General features: G+C 53.4%; 1 protein-coding gene across 3 annotated transcripts; it reads left to right on the top strand.

Annotated features, from left to right (window-relative positions):
• The first annotated feature begins 20 nt into the window (after positions 1 to 20).
• TAOK2 (TAO kinase 2) lies at positions 21 to 18,242 on the top strand. Of its 3 annotated transcripts, NM_001193091.2 has the most exons (19): positions 517 to 758; positions 3,750 to 3,916; positions 4,099 to 4,170; positions 4,268 to 4,369; positions 5,079 to 5,124; positions 5,255 to 5,351; positions 5,509 to 5,622; positions 5,729 to 5,820; positions 7,885 to 7,978; positions 8,079 to 8,160; positions 8,940 to 9,107; positions 9,282 to 9,542; positions 9,676 to 9,837; positions 11,295 to 11,660; positions 11,747 to 11,950; positions 12,273 to 12,512; positions 15,590 to 15,802; positions 16,735 to 16,917; positions 17,000 to 18,242. In NM_001193091.2, the coding sequence occupies exons 2-19, from the start codon at positions 3,785 to 3,787 to the stop codon at positions 17,519 to 17,521; spliced, it is 3,150 nt and encodes a 1,049-aa protein (NP_001180020.1). In that variant the 5' UTR covers positions 517 to 758; positions 3,750 to 3,784; the 3' UTR covers positions 17,522 to 18,242. The 3 variants fall into 3 exon arrangements, with proteins under 3 accessions (XP_024840757.1, XP_024840756.1, NP_001180020.1); XM_024984989.2 differs by lacking the exon at positions 15,590 to 15,802 and having other exon boundaries at positions 21 to 758; XM_024984988.2 differs by lacking the exons at positions 15,590 to 15,802; positions 16,735 to 16,917; positions 17,000 to 18,242 and having other exon boundaries at positions 21 to 758; positions 12,273 to 14,416.
• The last annotated feature ends 170 nt before the right edge of the window (positions 18,243 to 18,412 follow it).

Below are 18,412 nucleotides of genomic sequence, written 5' to 3'. Positions count from 1 at the left end.
GAATTGGGAGGAAGAGGGAGAGGGAGACCGGGACGAGACCAGGGCTGTGGTGCGGAGAGAGGCTGAGACTGAGAAGAGGAGAGGGAGAGAGGGCACGGGGACCGCCCTTCGCTACAATCTTTCAGCTATCCTCGGGAGAGAGAAGGGGAAAGGGAGGGGGCTGGGGCGGGAGTGGGGGCTGTCACCCTCGGACCCCGGCGTGAGAGGGGCCGTGCGGTCGGACGTCCTCGGGTAGGCCCCCTGTCGGTGGCCGAAGACCTGGGGCTCAGTCCCCTGGTCCCGAATTTCCGGGCTTGACCCCACGCTTCTCAGATATCCGGGTATCAGCCCCTGAGATTCCAGATATCCGGGACTCGGGTCCCAACCTCTCTAAACCTGGGGCTCTGTTTCATAGGATTTCAAAAATCTGGGGTTCAGGACCCCGTGCGCACCAGTGTCCAGGGGTCATTCCCCACGAATTCAAATATCAGATTCAGTCTCTCCCCGTTCACATATCTGGGGTTCAGACCCCACAATCAGAAATCCGGGATTCAGCAACTGTCGCCCTCGAGGAGGAGGACTGGACCGCGAGGTCAGATCAGGTTGTCACCCCCTCCCCTCCAGGGGAGGCTTCCCGGGCCCGCCCCTCAGGAAGAGCGAAAGGCGAGGAAGAGGTGGCGAGGGGAAAGGTCTCCTTGCCCCTCTCCCTGCTTGGCAGAGCCGCTGGAGGACCCCAGGAAGAAGCGGAAGCGCTGGGGCACCACAGTGACCCCTACCAGGTGAGACACGGGGTGCAGGGGCGCGGGTCCCTGTATCTAGATTGAGAAGAAAGGGTGCTTCTTCCTGGGAAGCTGGGCCTGGGTAGACTCTCTGCTCAGGATGGGGAAGCCAGCTGAGCCAGTGGTCAGCCTCTGGCTAGTCTTGGCTTCTGCTGCCACCTTCTTCCCCTTTCTCTTCCCCTCCTTACATCTAGTTGATGGGGGACCTCAGACGACAGGGTCTGTCATGTCACCCGGGGTCACGCCCTACAGTCCTTGAGCTAATCAGATGGGTTTGCACCCTTCTGGTCATCTCCTTGTTCACTTTGCTCCTCACAGCTACTCCTTCATGATTGTAACTCTCTTTCCTTTGGGGTGTTAATTCCCAGACCTCTGCTCCCCGTGGTGGGTCTGCTTATCTGTTCTTTAGGCTTGGTCTGGTTGGGTTTCTTGTCCTTTCAAGGAAGTGTATGTGTACATTTGTGTTTGGGGGTTCTTGGCAGTATTTCCCCTCACCTATTGTTACGTTCCAACCTCTTGCTGTGATGGTATAAGTAATCTCATTTGTCGTAAGATTTATCATTTACAAAGTGCTTTTTAGGTCCATTCTCTCATGTGATCTCTCCTCCCATTCATGTGGTGGGGGGCTGTTTTATTGCTGTCTTCCCATTTTACAGTTGAGCATATTGAGGCCCAGAGAGGTTGCCCAAGGTCACACAGTGGCAGAATCAGGATTTCAACTCAGGTCCTTGATCAAGTCTTGCTCCTGCTCCATACCTGTCTCTTGTCATCTCTTTTCTTCCATTCCTAGATTTAGCCAGGGGTCCAGAGTAGAATGGGTTGGGGTGAGATTGAAGAATGGGAGGGAGGAGAGCTTCCTTTTTAGGAGGGCTCTTCTCAGAACCTTTCCTGATGGGAGATTCTGGCTCCTGCCTTCTGCCTCATGGATTTGTCTCTACTGTGACCTTCATCTTTACCCTGATCCCCGTCTTTGGCCTGGGTTCCTAAGAGGACTGTGTCTTCCGACAAATGATAGTGATGTCTCTTAACAGTTAAAGCCAAGCTGCCAGGGGGTAGAATGATCCCCAAAGTATTTAAGCCTTGTGGTGATGACTCTGGAGGCAGGGAAGGAAAAATCCATATGCTGAGTGTCTGCATAATGTTCCTAAGTATGAGATCTCATTAAAAATTTCACAACAGCTCCACACTGTAATCCATTTTACTGAAGAGAAGACCAAGTGTTAAGGAACTTACTCAAAGCCCTGTTGCTGTCCTCTGTGGATGAAATGCATTGGTAGTGTAGCTTAGGGTCGACAGGCTTGGGTTTCCTCGTCTATAGCATGGAGGTAACATTGTCATTTTAGAAGGTAGTTACGATTTAGCACAAACCTTGGTAATCGCTCAGATGTTTGTAATTTGAGGAAGAGGCCCCTTGTGGTGTTTGCTGGCATTTCTTATATGTGACCTGGGGTCCTCGGTTGGCATTCTTGGCTGGGTGCTGGTAAAGAGGTCAAGAAGATTTCTTTGGCAAGTTGTGAGCACCTGCCTTTGTGTGTGGGTGTGTGGTGGGGGTGAGGGGTGCTTGGCAGGGTTGCTGGCAGGAGAATGGAGAACAGGGCCTGGGAGCTGCTTGGGGCTGGGCTGAGGGCAGTCAATCAATCTCCCAGGCTATTCTCAGCCCTCTGCACCCTGGGGGCCCACCAGAGAGTCGGGCTTACTTCTTGCCCTCCAGCTTCCAGTTGGGCCGAGGAGACAAAATTAACAACACAACAGGAAACAATGCACAACAGAATATAATTACATGTTAAATTGTTAGGTGCTTTTAAGGAGCTAGAACTCTGCCCTGGGAGTCCAGTGCCACTGAAAACTCCTTTGTACCTAAATTCCAACAAGTGCTTATCCAGGCGCCTAGCCTGGAATCCCCTGGGGGGTGGGGGTCTTGACTGATGCATTGCTGGAGTTTTCAGTATTTTTCTGACTGTGGGCTCTAGAAGCTCTCCCCAAGAGCTGAGGTGGTCAGGGGAGGCTTTCTGCAGGAGGGAACCGAGCTTGGCGTGAGTTTTTGAGAGAGTAAATGAGTACACAGACCTGACTGGAGAGAAGAGCCTGTTCGCTGGCCTTGGAGAAGTCTTTCCTTTCTATGCCTCAGCGATCTCATCTGTGAAATGGTGATAACGATCCTTCCCGTCTTCTTCTATAGGGCTGTTAAAGTAGATAGGGGTAATAGTAACACCTCATAGGGTTGTGGTGAGGATTGAATGAGATAATGCACAGAAGGTGCTTACTACACATGCTCAGTACATGTTCTTTGTGCCGCCAATGTCCTGTACGTGTGTGATGGGTATGCCATCGGACTGGACAAGTAAGGCAGCCCAGATTGCAAGCCCACAGAGCCAGATGCCATTTCTCTCTGTCCTCCCATTCTGGATCTCCTGCCTGCCACAGCATCCCTGGCCCTTTTTGAGCGCGAGCCTCCTGGCCCCTGTGGGCCAGTACCCACTTGTAACAATGGCCGGATTTCCACTGCCTCCGGCCTGGCTGTTTCCTGCTCTCTTCCAGGGTGTGAGAGGTTGAGGGAGGAGGGGGCCTCCACGCCAAGGGGAATGGGAAGGTGCCTGGAAATATTTGGGGCATGGGACTTGTGGGACAGGACACTTGGGGACATGGGGCTGTAGCTGGGAGGCAGAATCTTTATTCTTGAGGGGAGATTTAGGGGTTCTGGGGAAATGAAACTTGTTGAGGGCTGAGAGTGTTGATGAGGATGCTGAACTCCCAGTCTTCCTGCAGTTTTAGGGACTCCAGGGACCCAGCCCCCCGTACTCTGGTTGCCAGGGCAACTTCATTATATTTTTTTTTTTGGAGCTTTGATGTTGTTCCTAATCTCCCCCTGCCCTTCCTTAGTAGTGCCTCCCCCTCATCAGAACTAGGGGAGAAAGCAGAAACTTGAGGGGCTAGCTCCTTTCTCTCTCTGAGGGCCTGGTCTTTGTTCTAAGGGTCCCTTCTCTTTGCCAGGTCAAGCCCCACTCTCAGGGCCCCCAGGGGCCACCATGCCAGCTGGGGGCCGGGCCGGGAGCCTGAAGGACCCCGATGTGGCTGAGCTTTTCTTCAAGGATGACCCAGAAAAGCTCTTTTCTGACCTCCGTGAGATTGGCCATGGCAGCTTTGGAGCTGTGTACTTTGTGAGTTAAAGCTTGGGAGGGTGGGGTAGGGACTGTCTCCCCACTGTGGACCTCCAAACAGCCCTGTATGCTCCTCTTCTCCACCATACCAGTCTTTCCTGCCCTCTCCTACTGGGCCAGCAAGTCTTCTTGCTGCCTAATGCTTTCTGGGGACCTTCACTACCTTCTGGTCTGGTCCTCAGGCCCGGGATGTCCGGAATAGTGAGGTGGTGGCCATCAAGAAGATGTCCTACAGTGGAAAGCAGTCAAATGAGGTAGGTTGAGCTTGACAGACTGGGTAGGATGCCGAGGACCCCAGTCTTAAGATACAGGCTAAGTAAAGCTCTCCTCCCCTTTCTTACCTTCTCTCAGAAATGGCAGGACATCATCAAGGAGGTGCGGTTCCTACAGAAGCTTCGGCATCCCAATACCATTCAGTACCGGGGCTGTTACCTGAGGGAGCACACAGCTTGGGTGAGCTAGCCCCCGATTCTGCCCTCATCATCTTTGCCAGTACTCAGGCCTGTCCTTATCCTGGTCTAGTCTCCGAGGTGGGCCCTGTTCAGGGTGTTGTCATGCAGATCTTGGGAGGGAGGAAATTTCTCCCAACCTTTTTAGTCCTCAAACAAACTCATAAGTCATATTATTCATCCAGAAGGAGAGGCTGAAGAGTGACGTAGCCTGTTAGCAGTTGAAGCGGGGCACGTGGACTGGAGGAGCAGGAGATTGAATGATGGGATTCAGCTGCTGGTGGTAGTGACGTCTTGGGCTCTTTCTAAAGGAAAGGAAAGTGAAATGGCCCAGTCGTCTCCAACTTTTTGCAACCCCATAGACTGTAGCCTACCAGGCTCCTCTGTCCATGGGATTTTCCAGGCAGTAGTACTGGAGTGGATTGCCATTTCCTTCTCCAGGGGATCTTCCCAACCCAGGGCTTGAACCCAGGTCTCCCGCATTGTAGACAGATGCTTTACCGTCTGAGCCACCAGTGAAGTCAAGGTCCTAACTCCAGGGACTTCCCCCACCTTTTTGTTTTCTTGGTTGTTCTTTCTCCCTGTTATTGCCCTGGGGGGCGTTGCTTGAGTAGTGGCTAGGCAAGGAAGCCCTCTGTTTTGGATCTCTCCCCGAGCGAGCTAGGCCAGGGGTGGCCACGTCTGCTGATCTCTGACCCTTGACCCTTCTATAGCTGGTGATGGAGTATTGCCTGGGTTCAGCTTCTGACCTTCTGGAAGGTAAGTGATTCTTTGGCCAACAAGTGGGAGAAGGGAGAAGAGCAGAGAAGCTGTAGGGGATGGGTAAAGGGGAAGTAGTTCCAGCCCCACCCTGGACTCCCTCATTTGATGGTTTTCCCTTACTCCCCAGTGCACAAGAAGCCCCTTCAGGAGGTGGAGATTGCAGCTGTGACCCACGGGGCCCTTCAGGGCCTGGCTTATCTGCACTCCCACAACATGATCCATAGGTACAAGCAGCACTGGTGATGGCTGGGAGGGAGCTGGTGTTCTGTGTACCACCCCTCCTTGTGCTGGGCTGTAGTCTTCTTGGCCAAAGCCCCTGCCCAAAGCCCCTGCCCAACCTTCTGAGATGCATGTCTTACCCCTGTGCTTTGCCTTCGGCAGGGATGTGAAGGCTGGAAACATCCTGCTGTCAGAGCCAGGCTTGGTGAAACTGGGGGACTTCGGCTCTGCATCCATCATGGCACCTGCCAACTCCTTTGTGGGCACCCCGTACTGGTGAGTGGGAGTGGTGGTGAATGGAGAGAGCTCCCGGGATGTTGGGAGCAGGAGTTGGCAGGGTCTGGGCGGGTGATTAGCCTCTCTCTCCTGATCATTCTCCCAGGATGGCTCCAGAAGTGATCCTGGCGATGGATGAGGGGCAGTACGATGGCAAGGTGGATGTCTGGTCCTTAGGCATAACCTGCATCGAGCTGGGTAAGGACATTTGTCTCTCTGCTCCTTTACCCTCTTCTCTCCATTCCTTTCTCTTTTTCTTACTTTATCCCTACACTGTCCCATCCTCTGAGGCTTCCAGGCACCTGTCCATTTTGAGGACCCTTGATTCCCAGTACAAGCAGCTGTCAAACCCTGCCATTTCTTAGGCCAGAAGATTTCATAGCATTCATCTTTTTCTGTCCACTACTCTAGTTCTAAGTCTTTTTTTTGAGTGCCCACTTGTGTGCCATGCACTGTGCTAGTAGATTCTGAGGGTATAGCAGTGAATGAGGTTCCTGCTTTCTTGGAATTTAAATTCAAGTGGGGTAAGTAGGTATTTTTTCTCTCTATGTGAAAAAAGCTGAATGGAAATGATATAGTAACAGTACAACCAGAAAACAAGGGACTTGACCTAGTTAGGGGCTGAAGAAGGTCTTCTTATAGCAGAGATGTCTAAACAGAACCACACAACAAATAATAGGTAACTGTTGGAAGGCTTGTAGAGAAAAGCATTACAGACACAGAATGAGGAGCAGGCCTGGGGAACTAAGACTAGCTTTAGTTAGTAGCAAAGAGCAGTGAGTGATAAGGCCCAAGAGTTCGGTTCAGTGAGTTCATGAAGTCTTGAAGCCATGTTGAGGTTCTCTTTTCTGCCAGCCAATGCTATTGCAACAACTGTTTTAGGGAGAAAATGTTTGTAAGCACCCCGCCCCCCCCCCCCCCCGCCACACACACACAAGTTCAGGCACAAAATAGGTGCCCAAGAAAGAGATGCTTTTAGTTACTCTTACCAACAACTTCCTGTCGTGATCTTTCCCACTGCCAGTCTCTTCTTCCTTCTATTCTCTTTTACATCAGAGATGTCCTGTTGTTTTCTCTCCTCCTCAGAGCCTCCCTGTTGCCTTCAAGACTGAAGCCATCCCTGTTCTTACTTACACCAAGCTTAAGGCTCTTGCTTCCTAAAGGCTGGCTTTCCCCTTTACAAGCTCCACCCCTAAGTGTGCTATGAATATTTCCTCTTAATTACCTTTGTACCGTGTCCTTGGCCTGATGTTGGAGATTTGGACTTGGCCTTTCCCTCTGTCTACACATGTACCGTTTAAGGCCATGAACAGATAGGCAATGGAAGTATGTGAAACAGGCCAGTATAAGAAAAATCTAGAGCTATCCATCTTATTGTTAATTTTTGGTACAGAAATGTGCTCAGAAAACTATTTCTCTATTATAGACAAAAAACATCAATCTTGATTGTAAATGGCAACTGATACTCAGTTGGTGTCAGAGAAGCAGTATGGAGGAGACTAAGGCAAACTGGAGGTTGCTGTTCCCAGGAGAACAGGGAGCTATTGTTTAGCTCCAGCCCATTGTTATGCAGGAATGTAGGCTTCATTTCACCAGATCTAATTTTTTAAAAAAGAAACTGAAAATTTAGGTTATTTCGTTGCTAGTGTCAGAATTTAAAAATCATTGTCGAGGCCCAAACCAAAACGATACAAAACATTTGTCTGGGCCACAAAGGGCTTCTGGCTTGCAACTTCTGAACTAAAGCCTACGTCCATTATTCGTTTTTCCAAACAAGCTTCTCTGAAACCGCTGCAAGTGGACCAACTTGAAGGCCTGGCTTCCCAGCCATTTACTGTTTTGTTCTTAGGCCAGTTATTAGCACTTTGAACTTGATGTTATTTGTTCAGTCTCATTTAACCTTCTCTGTTAGACTGGAGATTCCTTGAAGACAAGGCCTGTCTGTTTATCTTTTTCAGTACCTAAGCAAGTTTTTTGCTCTCATTGGGCACCTGGTAAATATTAACTGGGCTGGCAAGTGAATGTGCTTCCCTCTGCCTTTGTTGGTGCTTTTACGTGTGTTGTTTTCTCTGATCCCTCTTCTACCCACGTGCAGCAGAAAGGCTGGATATTGCATCTTAGAGAGGAAGGAATTGATTGAGGTTATGGGAATTGCTTAGGGTTGGGGAGTGGGGGTGTGGACCAGAGTCTTCTGATTGCAATTTCAGTCTCCTCTGCCCACCTGCCACCTCTCACCTTCTCCCCCTTGACCTTTCTCTGTAGCGGAACGGAAACCACCGCTGTTTAACATGAATGCGATGAGTGCCTTATACCACATTGCACAGAACGAGTCCCCCGTGCTCCAGTCAGGACACTGGTGAGGACTAGGGTTTCTGGGCCCAGGGGTTAGGCCATAGGGGTAAGGCTGCCTGACTCATGTCCTCTTTACCCCACCCTTACCCTCCTGTGACTTCTAGGTCTGAGTACTTCCGGAATTTTGTCGACTCCTGCCTTCAGAAAATCCCTCAAGACAGACCAACCTCAGAGGTTCTTCTGAAGGTGAGGGCTCACTGACCTAGTATTCTCCTAGAACTGAAATTTGTTGGAATCACAGAAACCCCTCAGTGAAAGTAGTGATTCCTGATTCTTCCTCTACCAAGAACTTCATTTATGAATTCCCATACCCATCCCCAGTGCCCAGTGGACTCTGTTTTGCAAGCGTTTGTCTAGGAGACTGCCTTTATCAAGTAATAGTTTGTTTTCACATCTTCCATTAATCAAAGACATATAATTACAAGTCAGAGCTTCTGGTCAGCATGCGATAACCAGGGTTGCCACACTGATCTTAATGTAATTCAAGCCAAAAGCCTATGTAACCTTGTCACGGGTAAATGTATGATTTCCCTAGGTGTTTTTCAAGTTACCAAAAGTAGAGAGGCCCACATTGCTTCAGAGATCTATGGGGGCCCTGGGACCCCTAGTTGGGAACTGTCTAGTTGGATCCACTTATTTTAATAACTGTGGGATGCCTTGTGAGGCCCAGAGAAGCCTCATGACATGTCCAGGGGCACAGAGCACTTTGAAGACCTGGACTAGAATCCAGATCTCTGGCTATTCTTGCCTGTCAGCTGTGCCTGGAGGAACAAAGGTGTCTGGGGAGTAGAGACTGGGTGTTTAAAATTAATGTGGGAGGAGGGCTTGGGACAAGGCCAGCATCAGGCTATGGTGGGCACAGGCCCCAGGGGAGTGAGTGCCTCGGGCCAGAGGGAATGCAGGATCCATGGGATGTTGGGGTGCGGGGGTGCTTGGCAGCAGGTCTCAGTGTTCTCTTCCCCCAGCACCGCTTTGTGCTCCGTGAGCGGCCACCCACAGTCATCATGGACCTCATCCAGAGGACCAAGGATGCTGTTCGGGAGCTGGACAACCTGCAGTACCGCAAGATGAAGAAGATCCTGTTCCAGGAGGCACCCAATGGCCCTGGCGCGGAGGCCCCAGAGGAGGAGGAGGTGACCCAGGGTGCCCTGCCACCATCTTCACCACCATGTTGTACTTGCCTCCGAGCAGCTGCTTGGTCCCGCTCCCCCACCCCTCTTCATACTCTCTGTCTCCGTGTGCTACTTCCACATGCGCTTGCCTTGCCCTTCGCCTTCCCTGCCCAACAGCCCACGTCCTGTCCACAGGAGGCAGAGCCCTACATGCACCGGGCCGGGACGTTGACCAGTCTAGAGAGTAGCCATTCAGTGCCCAGCATGTCCATCAGCGCCTCCAGCCAGAGCAGCTCAGTCAACAGCCTGGCAGATGCCTCTGATAATGAGGAGGAGGAAGAGGAGGAGGAAGAGGAGGAGGAGGAGGAAGAAGGTCCTGAAGCCCGGGAGATGGCCATGATGCAGGAGGGGGAGCACACAGTCACCTCCCACAGCTCCATCATCCACCGGCTGCCGGTATGCAGCTGTGCCTGAGTAGGCTTGACAGCCACAGGGCCCTGCTCCAGGTCTGACTGGGTTTTCAGGGAACTCTCTCTGGACCCTCTGACCTCTGAGACTCGGGCATTCCTTCCACCTTCTCTTCCTCTAGGGCTCTGATAACCTCTATGATGACCCCTACCAGCCAGAGATGACCCCAGGGCCTCTCCAGCCACCTGCAGCCCCGGCTCCCACCTCTGCCACCTCTTCGGCCCGCCGACGGGCCTACTGCCGCAACAGGGACCACTTTGCCACCATCCGTACTGCCTCCCTGGTAAGTACAGCCATCCTAGGTCCCCCAGACTATTTAAGTTCAGAAATGGCTTTCTCCCGGTGGGGTGTGATTAAGTCCAGGTTCCAGACTCTGTTGCTGTCACTTCCTTCTTACCTCGACTGTCTCACCTAAATCCTCCCCTCTTGCCTCCCTTCTCTCAGTAGACTGTTTTGGTCATGTTGCCCAACTCTCACCCTGTCTTTGTGACTAGACTTAAATATCATCTCCTGGTGTGTCTTCCCAGGCTCCTGGCCAGCCAGGTGCTTCGTGTCCTGTGCTTTGGTGCTCCTGAACAGCATTGTGACAGGTTTGCTGGATTCTGTGCCCCTAGAGAACAGAGATGGTATATAGGTATCTGCCTGTACCAGTAATTGGCTTGCCGGCCCCCCACCTGCCTGTATTTAATCCTTCCAACTTTTCTGGGAGGGTGAGGATATGATTCCATTTAAGAGATGACACAGTTGTGACTCAGAAGGGCTCCCTTTAGTAGTTCTCAAATTCTGTAACCAGTACCTTGGTCCTCTCCTAAAATAAAGGCATGGAATTTTGGGGTTTTTTTCCCTCAGTTGATAGGAAAACTGTGTTTTCATAAGATACAGTTTTTTTTGTCTATAATTTTAGTAGACGTTTAGATTACATTCTTGTTTAGCTGTGTTGACAGTCCTCTTGGAGGCCATTGGTTGGTCTGTTGTGTTCTTTTAGCCTCTCCTTATGACTGGTTGTTCTGCTAGGATAACTCTAAAGACCCTCTGATGCTTGGTGCTTTGTGATACCGTGAGAGAGGTCTGGGACTTTTAGGGATTTGGCCATCTGAACTAGTTTGGGGCCATTGACGTAGCCTTTGAACAATGGGATCTGAGTTCAAACTTAAGATGAGGGCGTTCAGGTCCAGTGTTCTTGTCATCCAGCATCCTATGGTCTGTATTCTGCCTCCATACCTGAGCTGTAAAGGGTCTTCAGTGTTTGCTGAAGGGGAAGGAACAATCACTTTCTAGTTCAGAGTATTCTAGATACTATTACATAGGTAGCAAACTTAATCTCCACAGCCCCCTATGAGGAGGTGTTATTGTCTCCTGTAACAGAACTGAGGCTTAGCAGCATTAACTTTCTTGAAGTCACATAGTTAGAAAGTGGCAGAACTGGGGATCTGGGCCCAGGTCTGTCTTGATTCTTTTACTCTTTTGAATCAATCTGAATTGTCCCTACTTTTAGGCAAGACCCCGTGTTCAATCCCTTTTCTTGTCTGATGCGGTCACACCAACCCATGAGGGAGATGATGTCTCCATTCTCCAGTGGAGGTGGCAGGCTCAGAGAGGTTAAGTGAGGAAGGTGCCAAATGAGAATTAAACCCATGCATCTAAAACTCAGGTTCTCGCCCACACAGCACGAAGACGGCGTGTGTGTTACTAACACGGGGCCAGAGCTGCGCCCCACTCCTCACCTTTCTCCCTCCCCAGGTCAGCCGCCAGATTCAGGAGCATGAGCAGGACTCAGCCCTGCGGGAGCAGCTGAGTGGCTATAAGCGGATGCGACGCCAGCACCAGAAACAGCTGCTGGCGTTGGAGTCACGGCTGAGGGGCGAGCGCGAGGAGCACAGTGCGCGGCTGCAGCGGGAGCTTGAGGCACAGCGGGCTGGCTTTGGGGCTGAGGCCGAAAAGCTGTCCCGGCGGCACCAGGCCATCGGGGAGAAGGAGGCGCGAGCTGCTCAGGCCGAGGAGCGGAAGTTCCAGCAGCACATCCTTGGGCAGCAGAAGAAGGAGCTGGCCGCCCTGCTGGAGGCGCAAAAGCGAACCTACAAACTGCGGAAGGAGCAGCTGAAGGAGGTGGGTTTGGGCCACAGCTGTGGGTGGGGTTGGTGGGGGAGTGAGGCAGGCCCTGACCCCCTGGCTCTCCCACTGCCCTTTCCTAGGAACTCCAGGAGAACCCCAGCACCCCCAAGCGGGAGAAGGCTGAGTGGCTTTTGCGGCAGAAGGAGCAGCTACAGCAGTGCCAGGCAGAGGAGGAGGCTGGGTTGCTGCGGCGGCAGCGCCAGTACTTTGAGCTGCAGTGTCGCCAGTACAAGCGCAAAATGCTGCTGGCGCGCCACAGCCTAGACCAGGACCTGCTGCGAGAGGTAGGCCTCCTCCTCCCCTGGTCGCCTCCCAGGTCCCAGGCTCCTGCCCTGTTTAATCTGCCTCACTTGGGACCATCTTTCCTCTCTGCCCTCATTCATGTTGTGGGTTGGATTCTTTTCAGTATCTCTCTGACTTCTCGTGCCCACCAGACCCCAAGTGTGTTCCCAACCTGCCAGGAGCTTGGCACCCTTTTCCCTTTCACCCATACCCCTCATCTCCCCACCGTCACTTCCCTTGCCAAGAAGTCCTGGGGCTCTCGTTTTCTTGACACTCACAAGGCTTCCTAACTGCTTTCTGGCCCCTGCCTCCCTTTTGCCTCAGGACTTGAACAAGAAACAGACACAGAAGGACTTGGAGTGTGCGCTGCTTCTGCGGCAGCATGAGGCCACGCGGGAGCTGGAGCTCCGGCAGCTGCAGGCCGTGCAGCGCACTCGGGCTGAGCTCACCCGCCTGCAGCACCAGACGGAGCTGGGCAACCAGCTGGAGTACAATAAGCGGCGTGAGCAGGAGTTGCGGCAGAAGCACGCGGCCCAGGTTCGCCAGCAGCCCAAGAGCCTCAAAGTACGTGCAGGCCAGCGTCCCCCGGGCCTCCCGCTCCCCGTTCCTGGGGCTGTGGGACCACCTAACACAGGCACCCCTAGAGAAGAGCAACCCTGCTCACTTGGCCAGGAGGCAGTCCTGGACCAAAAAATGCTGGGAGAGGAGGAGGAAGCAGTTCCAGAGAGGATTCTGGGGAAGGAAGGGGCTGCCGTGGAGCCAGAGGAGCAGAGGATACTGGGGGAAGAGTCAGAAACCGCTAGCCCCAGTCCACAAAACCACGAGAGTTTGGTTTATGAGGAGGTTTGGGGGCTACCTGAGGAGGAGACAGAGGAGCTTAGAGTGCCATCCCCAGCACCTCAGGAGAGGAGCATTGTGGGCCAGGAGGCATCAGTGGAATGGAGGTTGTGGGGGAAGGAGGATGGCAGCCTCTTGGGTGAGGAGTTTGAGCTTGACTGGGTCCAGGGTCCGGCACTGACCCCAGTCCCTGAGGAGGAAGAGGAAGAGGAGGAGGGGGCTCCATTTAGGACCCCAAGGGATCCTGGAGATGGCTGTCCCTCACCAGACATCCCCCCGGAACCCCCTCCAACACATTTGAGGCCAGGCACTACTAGCCAGCTCCCTGGACTCCTGTCCCATGGCCTCCTGGCTGGACTCTCCTTTGCAGTGGGGTCCTCCTCAGGCCTCTTGCCCCTACTACTTCTGCTGCTGCTCCCACTGCTGGCGGCCCAGGGTGGGGGTGGCCTGCAGGCAGCCCTGCTGGCCCTTGAGGTAGGGCTGGTGGGCCTGGGGGCCTCCTACCTACTTCTTTGTACAGCTCTGCACCTGCCCCCCAGTCTGTTCCTACTCCTGGCTCAGGGCACCGCACTGGGGGCCGTCCTCAGTCTGAGCTGGCGCCGAGGCCTCCTGGGCGTCCCTCTGGGCCTTGGGGCTGCCTGGCTCCTCGCCTGGCCAGGCCTGGCTCTACCTCTGGCAGCTCTGGCGGCAGGGGGAAAATGGGTGCGACAGCAGGGCCCCCGGATGCGCCGGGGCATCTCTCGACTCTGGTTGCGGGCTCTGCTGCGCCTATCACCCATGGTCTTCCGGGCCCTGCAGGGCTGCGGAGCCGTGGGGGACCGGGGCCTATTTGCACTGTATCCCAAGACCAACAAGGATGGTTTCCGCAGCCGTATTCCTGTCCCTGGGCCCAGAAGGGGTAATCCTCGCACTGCCCGACACCCACTAGCCCTTTTGGCCAGGTTTTGGGCCCTGTGCAAGGGCTGGAACTGGCGCCTGGCCCGGGCCAGCCAAAGTTTAGCCACCTGCCTGCCCCCCTGGGCTGTCCACACACTGGCCAGTTGGGGCCTGCTTCGGGGTGAGCGGCCCAGCCGTATCCCCCGGCTGCTTCCACGCAGCCAGCGCCAGCTGGGCCCTCCTGCCTCCCACCAGCCACCGCCAGGGATGCTCGGTGGGCGGAGATCCCGAGTGCGCCAGTCCCGGGCCCTGCCTCCCTGGAGGTGACCAATTCCAGCTCCTCCCAAGCCTGAATCCAGAGCATTGAGCACTTTATCTCCCACTACTCAGTGAAGTTTCTCCATTCCCTGGCCTCTCCTCCCATTCACCCCACACCTCACCCCCCAGCCCTTCAGCCTCGAGACAGGCAGCCTCCTCCGCCATGGAGTCTGGAGACGATACTTTGTGTTCTCCTGATGCTCCTCCCCACCCTAAGTTATTGCTGTTCTCCCGCTGTGTGTGTGCTCATCCTCACCCTCATCGACTCAGGCCTGGGGCCAGGGGTGGCAATGGGTGGGAAGAGTCATGTTTTTTTTTTTTTTTTTTTTCTCTCTTTGATTTTGTTTTTCTGTCTCCCTTCCAACCTGTCCCCTTTCCCCCACCAAAAAAAAAAAAGAAAAAGACAAACACAAATAAAATATCTGAGCGGAACTGTACCTTTGGCCCAGGCTGCCTCTGTCTGCTTTGTCCTGCCGCCTAGCCTCCCCGGTATGCCCCCAGTCTGGACCCTTGGCCCCCAGTTCCATGACCTTTTCACCCCATCTACGTTATCTCAACCCCTTTCACTCCTCAGCCTCATCTTTTCTACCTTCATAGCTTCATTGCACCATGACCACTACCAGCTCGGCAGGGCTGGGTCCCTGTTGAGCTGCTTGGTCCCACGGTTCCCCTGTATGTGGATTCCTCCCAGAGAGTGCTCAGGTCCTGGGTCCTTTTCGTCCTCATTCACTGCCTTTTCTCCCAATCCACTCCCTATGTGGTTCCCTTCTGTCTGGGAGCTGAGTTTCTCTCCTGGCATCAGGGCTGGGGGATGGGACTGCAAACCCTCCCCAGTAGGGGATGGTGAGTTTGGGGGCCCAAAAGTGTGGGGGCCGTGGAAATGGGATTGGTTGTGGGCTTGGAGTGGGAGCTGAGTGCACAAGGGCCGGGCTGGAATGTGGAGGTCTGGTCAGGGTGGCAGCTGCTGGCCTGTTAAACTTGTCAGGCCCTTTCTGGCCACCGCCTTTGCCCCTTTCCCTTGTGTGACCCAAAATGGGGCCACCCTTTCTTACCCATTTCTTGGCTTGGTGTTTATCCTTCTTCCCTCCCTCCCACCCTGAGGTGATGAACCTGGGGCTTCCTCTCTTTCCTCAGCTTTGTTGCTGTCTTCCATGGGTGTGTTGAGTGACTTTGTTTTCTCACTCGTGTATATTCTGTATCTGCTCACAGGCATCTATCTCCAGGTCATGTTTTCTTCCTCCTCTGCATGGTCAAAACTTCTTGTGTGCACTCAGTACTTGAAAGATTCTCAGTTCCCTCTTCATGAACTCTCCTGATGTTTCTTGTGAGTTGTCCACCCAACTCTGAACATGCTCTTGGAAGCTCTCTTGTTCTCTTTGCGTCTCTTGCCCATTGAGCATCTTCTTGATCTCTCTCCACACAACCCCATCTCTCCGTGTCTGTCTGTATACAGCTCCCCCGCCCCCTCTGTCTAACATGTTTTCTGTTTCTCTCCCTCTCCCTGTCTCTGCTGCTGTCTCCTCTCCTCCTCTCTTTCTTCTCCCCCTCTCCCCTGGTTGTTCCTCCTCCTCCCCCTGCCCCCATCTCCCTTTGGTCCGTCCACTGCATAGTCTAAGGAGCTGCAGATCAAGAAGCAGTTCCAGGAGACGTGTAAGATCCAGACTCGGCAGTACAAGGCTCTGCGGGCCCATTTGCTGGAGACCACGCCCAAAGCTCAGCACAAGAGCCTCCTTAAGCGGCTCAAGGAAGAACAGACCCGCAAGCTGGCAATCCTAGCTGAGCAGTACGACCAGTCCATCTCAGAGATGCTCAGCTCACAGGCGGTGAGGCCTGGGGTCCAGGGAGGGAGCATGGTGGAGGTTGGCCTTTATATTTCCAGCTTAGCTGTGAACACTGGAAGTGGGGAGTGTAGAGAGATGGGGGGCTTTTTGTTCTTGGGAAACTCAGATACTCTCCCACTGTTGGGATTCTCTGCAACAGTTTTTATTATTTCTCTTTAAGTATTTTCTTAAGGTCTTGACAAAGCCAGCCTGCCTACTCCACCAAGAACCACCAAGGAAAGAATGGCTGTACTTTTTTCCTGGGCCTGAGTTAGTTTAATGTGTGAACAGGGAGCAAATCAAAATGAGTGTGGCCTTCAGGCCAGTTGGAGGGTTTTGAAGATTGCTGTTAGCGATCACATGACACAGGAATGGGCCACTTAACACAGTATAAAAAGTGAAAGTGTCCTTATTTATTTGCCATGCCCTCACCTAATCCCACCTCTCAGAGGTAATTGTTAAAAATGAATTGTATTAGATTTTTTTCCTATGCATATTTGGAAATTATATTAAAAACATGAACCAAAATGGAATCACTTTGCAAACTGTCCTCTTAACTTCTTTTTCCACCTAATATTCCTTGGACATCTTTCCATGTCAGTACATGTCTCATTTTTTAAGAGCATAGAATTTCCCATGGTATGGATGTACCATGATTTATTTAACCCATCCCTTATTGGTGGATGTTTAGGTTGTTTCCAGTATTTTGCTATTACAACGCTTCAGTGAACATCTTCGAGCACATGTGCAAGTATACGTGGGGGATAAATTTCTGGAAGTGTAATTGCTGTGTCACAGGGTATGATGACCTTCATTCTGATAGATGTTGAGACTGGCTGCTTTCTTGAAACCTTAGGGCCCAGGCCTACTGGGGCAGGGGAGGATTGTGGGGGTTGGAGAGGAGGCCCTTAAAACTTGTTCTTCCTGATCTCTAGCTGCGGCTTGATGAAACCCAGGAAGCAGAGTTCCAGGCCCTTCGGCAGCAGCTGCAACAAGAGCTGGAGCTGCTCAATGCTTACCAGAGCAAGATCAAGATCCGCACAGAGAGTCAGCATGAACGGGAGCTGCGGGAGCTGGAGCAGAGAGTAGCCCTGAGGCGGGCCCTGCTGGAGCAGCGGGTGAGAGGGCTGGGCTTCCAGGATGGGCTGGGGAGGGCAGCCCCCATCCTGGACCCTCTAACCTCTCTTCTGGGTACCCCAGGTGGAAGAGGAGCTGCTGGCCCTGCAGACAGGGCGCTCTGAGCGAATCCGGAGTTTGCTTGAGCGGCAGGCCCGTGAGATCGAGGCTTTCGATGCTGAGAGCATGAGGCTGGGCTTCTCCAGTATGGCTCTGGGGGGCATCCCAGCTGAGGCTGCTGCCCAGGGCTATCCTGCTCCACCCCCTGCCCCCGCCTGGCCCTCCCGGCCAGTTCCCCGTTCAGGGGCGCACTGGAGCCATGGCCCTCCTCCACCAGGCATGCCGCCCCCGGCCTGGCGTCAGCCCGCTCTCTTGGCTCCCCCGGGTCCCCCAAATTGGCTGGGGCCCCCGGCACAGAGCGGCACACCCCGTGGTGGAGCCCTCTTGCTGCTAAGAAACAGCCCCCAGCCCCTGCGGCGAGCAGCCTCAGGGGGCAGTGGCAGTGACAGTGTGGGCCCGCCTGCTGCTGCAGTGCCTGGGCCTCTGAGCCGCAGCACCAGTGTTGCTTCCCACATCCTCAATGGTTCCTCCCACTTCTATTCCTGAAGTACAAGGTGGATATGAGCAGATGAATGAGGCAGGGGTGGGTGGAGCCTGATCCTGGAGGGCTGTAAGCCTGAGGTCCACCCAAGGGTGGGGGATAGGATGTTGGCTCCAGCTCCTCCCCTCAGACCTCATCTCATGAGCTTCTTGGGCTGGCCAGCGGCCCAAGGCCAGCTTGGGCATAGGTGCCTCAAGGCTGGCCGGGAGCCCTTGCCTCCCCACCATGGTGCCAGGGTTTCTCTCCATCACGGCCTCGGGAAAGGAGGGAGATATGTGTGTCAAATATTTATCTAGTCCCCTGGGGGAGGGGGAAGGGTGGGTCTAGATATATTATATAAAGAGAACTATACTACCCCCTGGAATGGGGCCATGGACTGGGGACGCCAGGCCCCCAGACTTGGGATGTGGCAGAGCAGGTCTGGGGCCTGGGAGGGAAGAATGGGAGGAAAAGGCCTTCCTGAAAGGAGATCAGGATGGGGTCTTGGGGTCAGGATGCCTGGGTCTCTCCATTCCCCCGTTGCTGTCTGAAGTCCTGTGCCGTCTTGTCCTTTTATCTTTTTTTTTTTTTTTAATTGGGATCAGAGCTGGGGCAGGTGAACAAGATAAAAACCTTGGAAGGGGCTGCTCCCGGGCCTGGGGGCAGTCATGAGAGCCCCTCCCAGCTATGGGGCTGGCACAGAGCCCTACAGCAAGCTTTTAATAAACTGTTGGTTATTCTGACAGATCCCAGGACTCTCACCTTTTCTGTCTTAATGTGTGTGAAGGAATGTTCGGTGGCAGGTGATAGTGTTACTTGAACTCACTGGACTGTATAACTAAAAATTTCAGTGATTTCATTGACTTTGGACATGACTGAATCTAGGTCTTCCGAGGAAGCAATCAGTCCCTGGACCT

The sequence above is a fragment of the Bos taurus genome, chromosome 25, assembly GCF_002263795.3.
Source record: "Bos taurus isolate L1 Dominette 01449 registration number 42190680 breed Hereford chromosome 25, ARS-UCD2.0, whole genome shotgun sequence".
Taxonomy (NCBI): Eukaryota; Metazoa; Chordata; class Mammalia; order Artiodactyla; family Bovidae; genus Bos; species Bos taurus.
This window is presented reverse-complemented; position numbering and strand designations above follow the sequence as displayed.

Bases quoted from the DNA above. Each gene is read 5' to 3' on its own strand.
- TAOK2 (XM_024984988.2), top strand. From the start codon at position 3,785: ATGCCAGCTGGGGGCCGGGCCGGGAGCCTGAAGGACCCCGATGTGGCT. The intron at 4,370-5,078 runs GTGAGCTAGCCC...ACCCTTCTATAG, and splicing joins TGAGGGAGCACACAGCTTGG to CTGGTGATGGAGTATTGCCT. The intron at 7,979-8,078 runs GTGAGGACTAGG...TGTGACTTCTAG, and splicing joins GTGCTCCAGTCAGGACACTG to GTCTGAGTACTTCCGGAATT.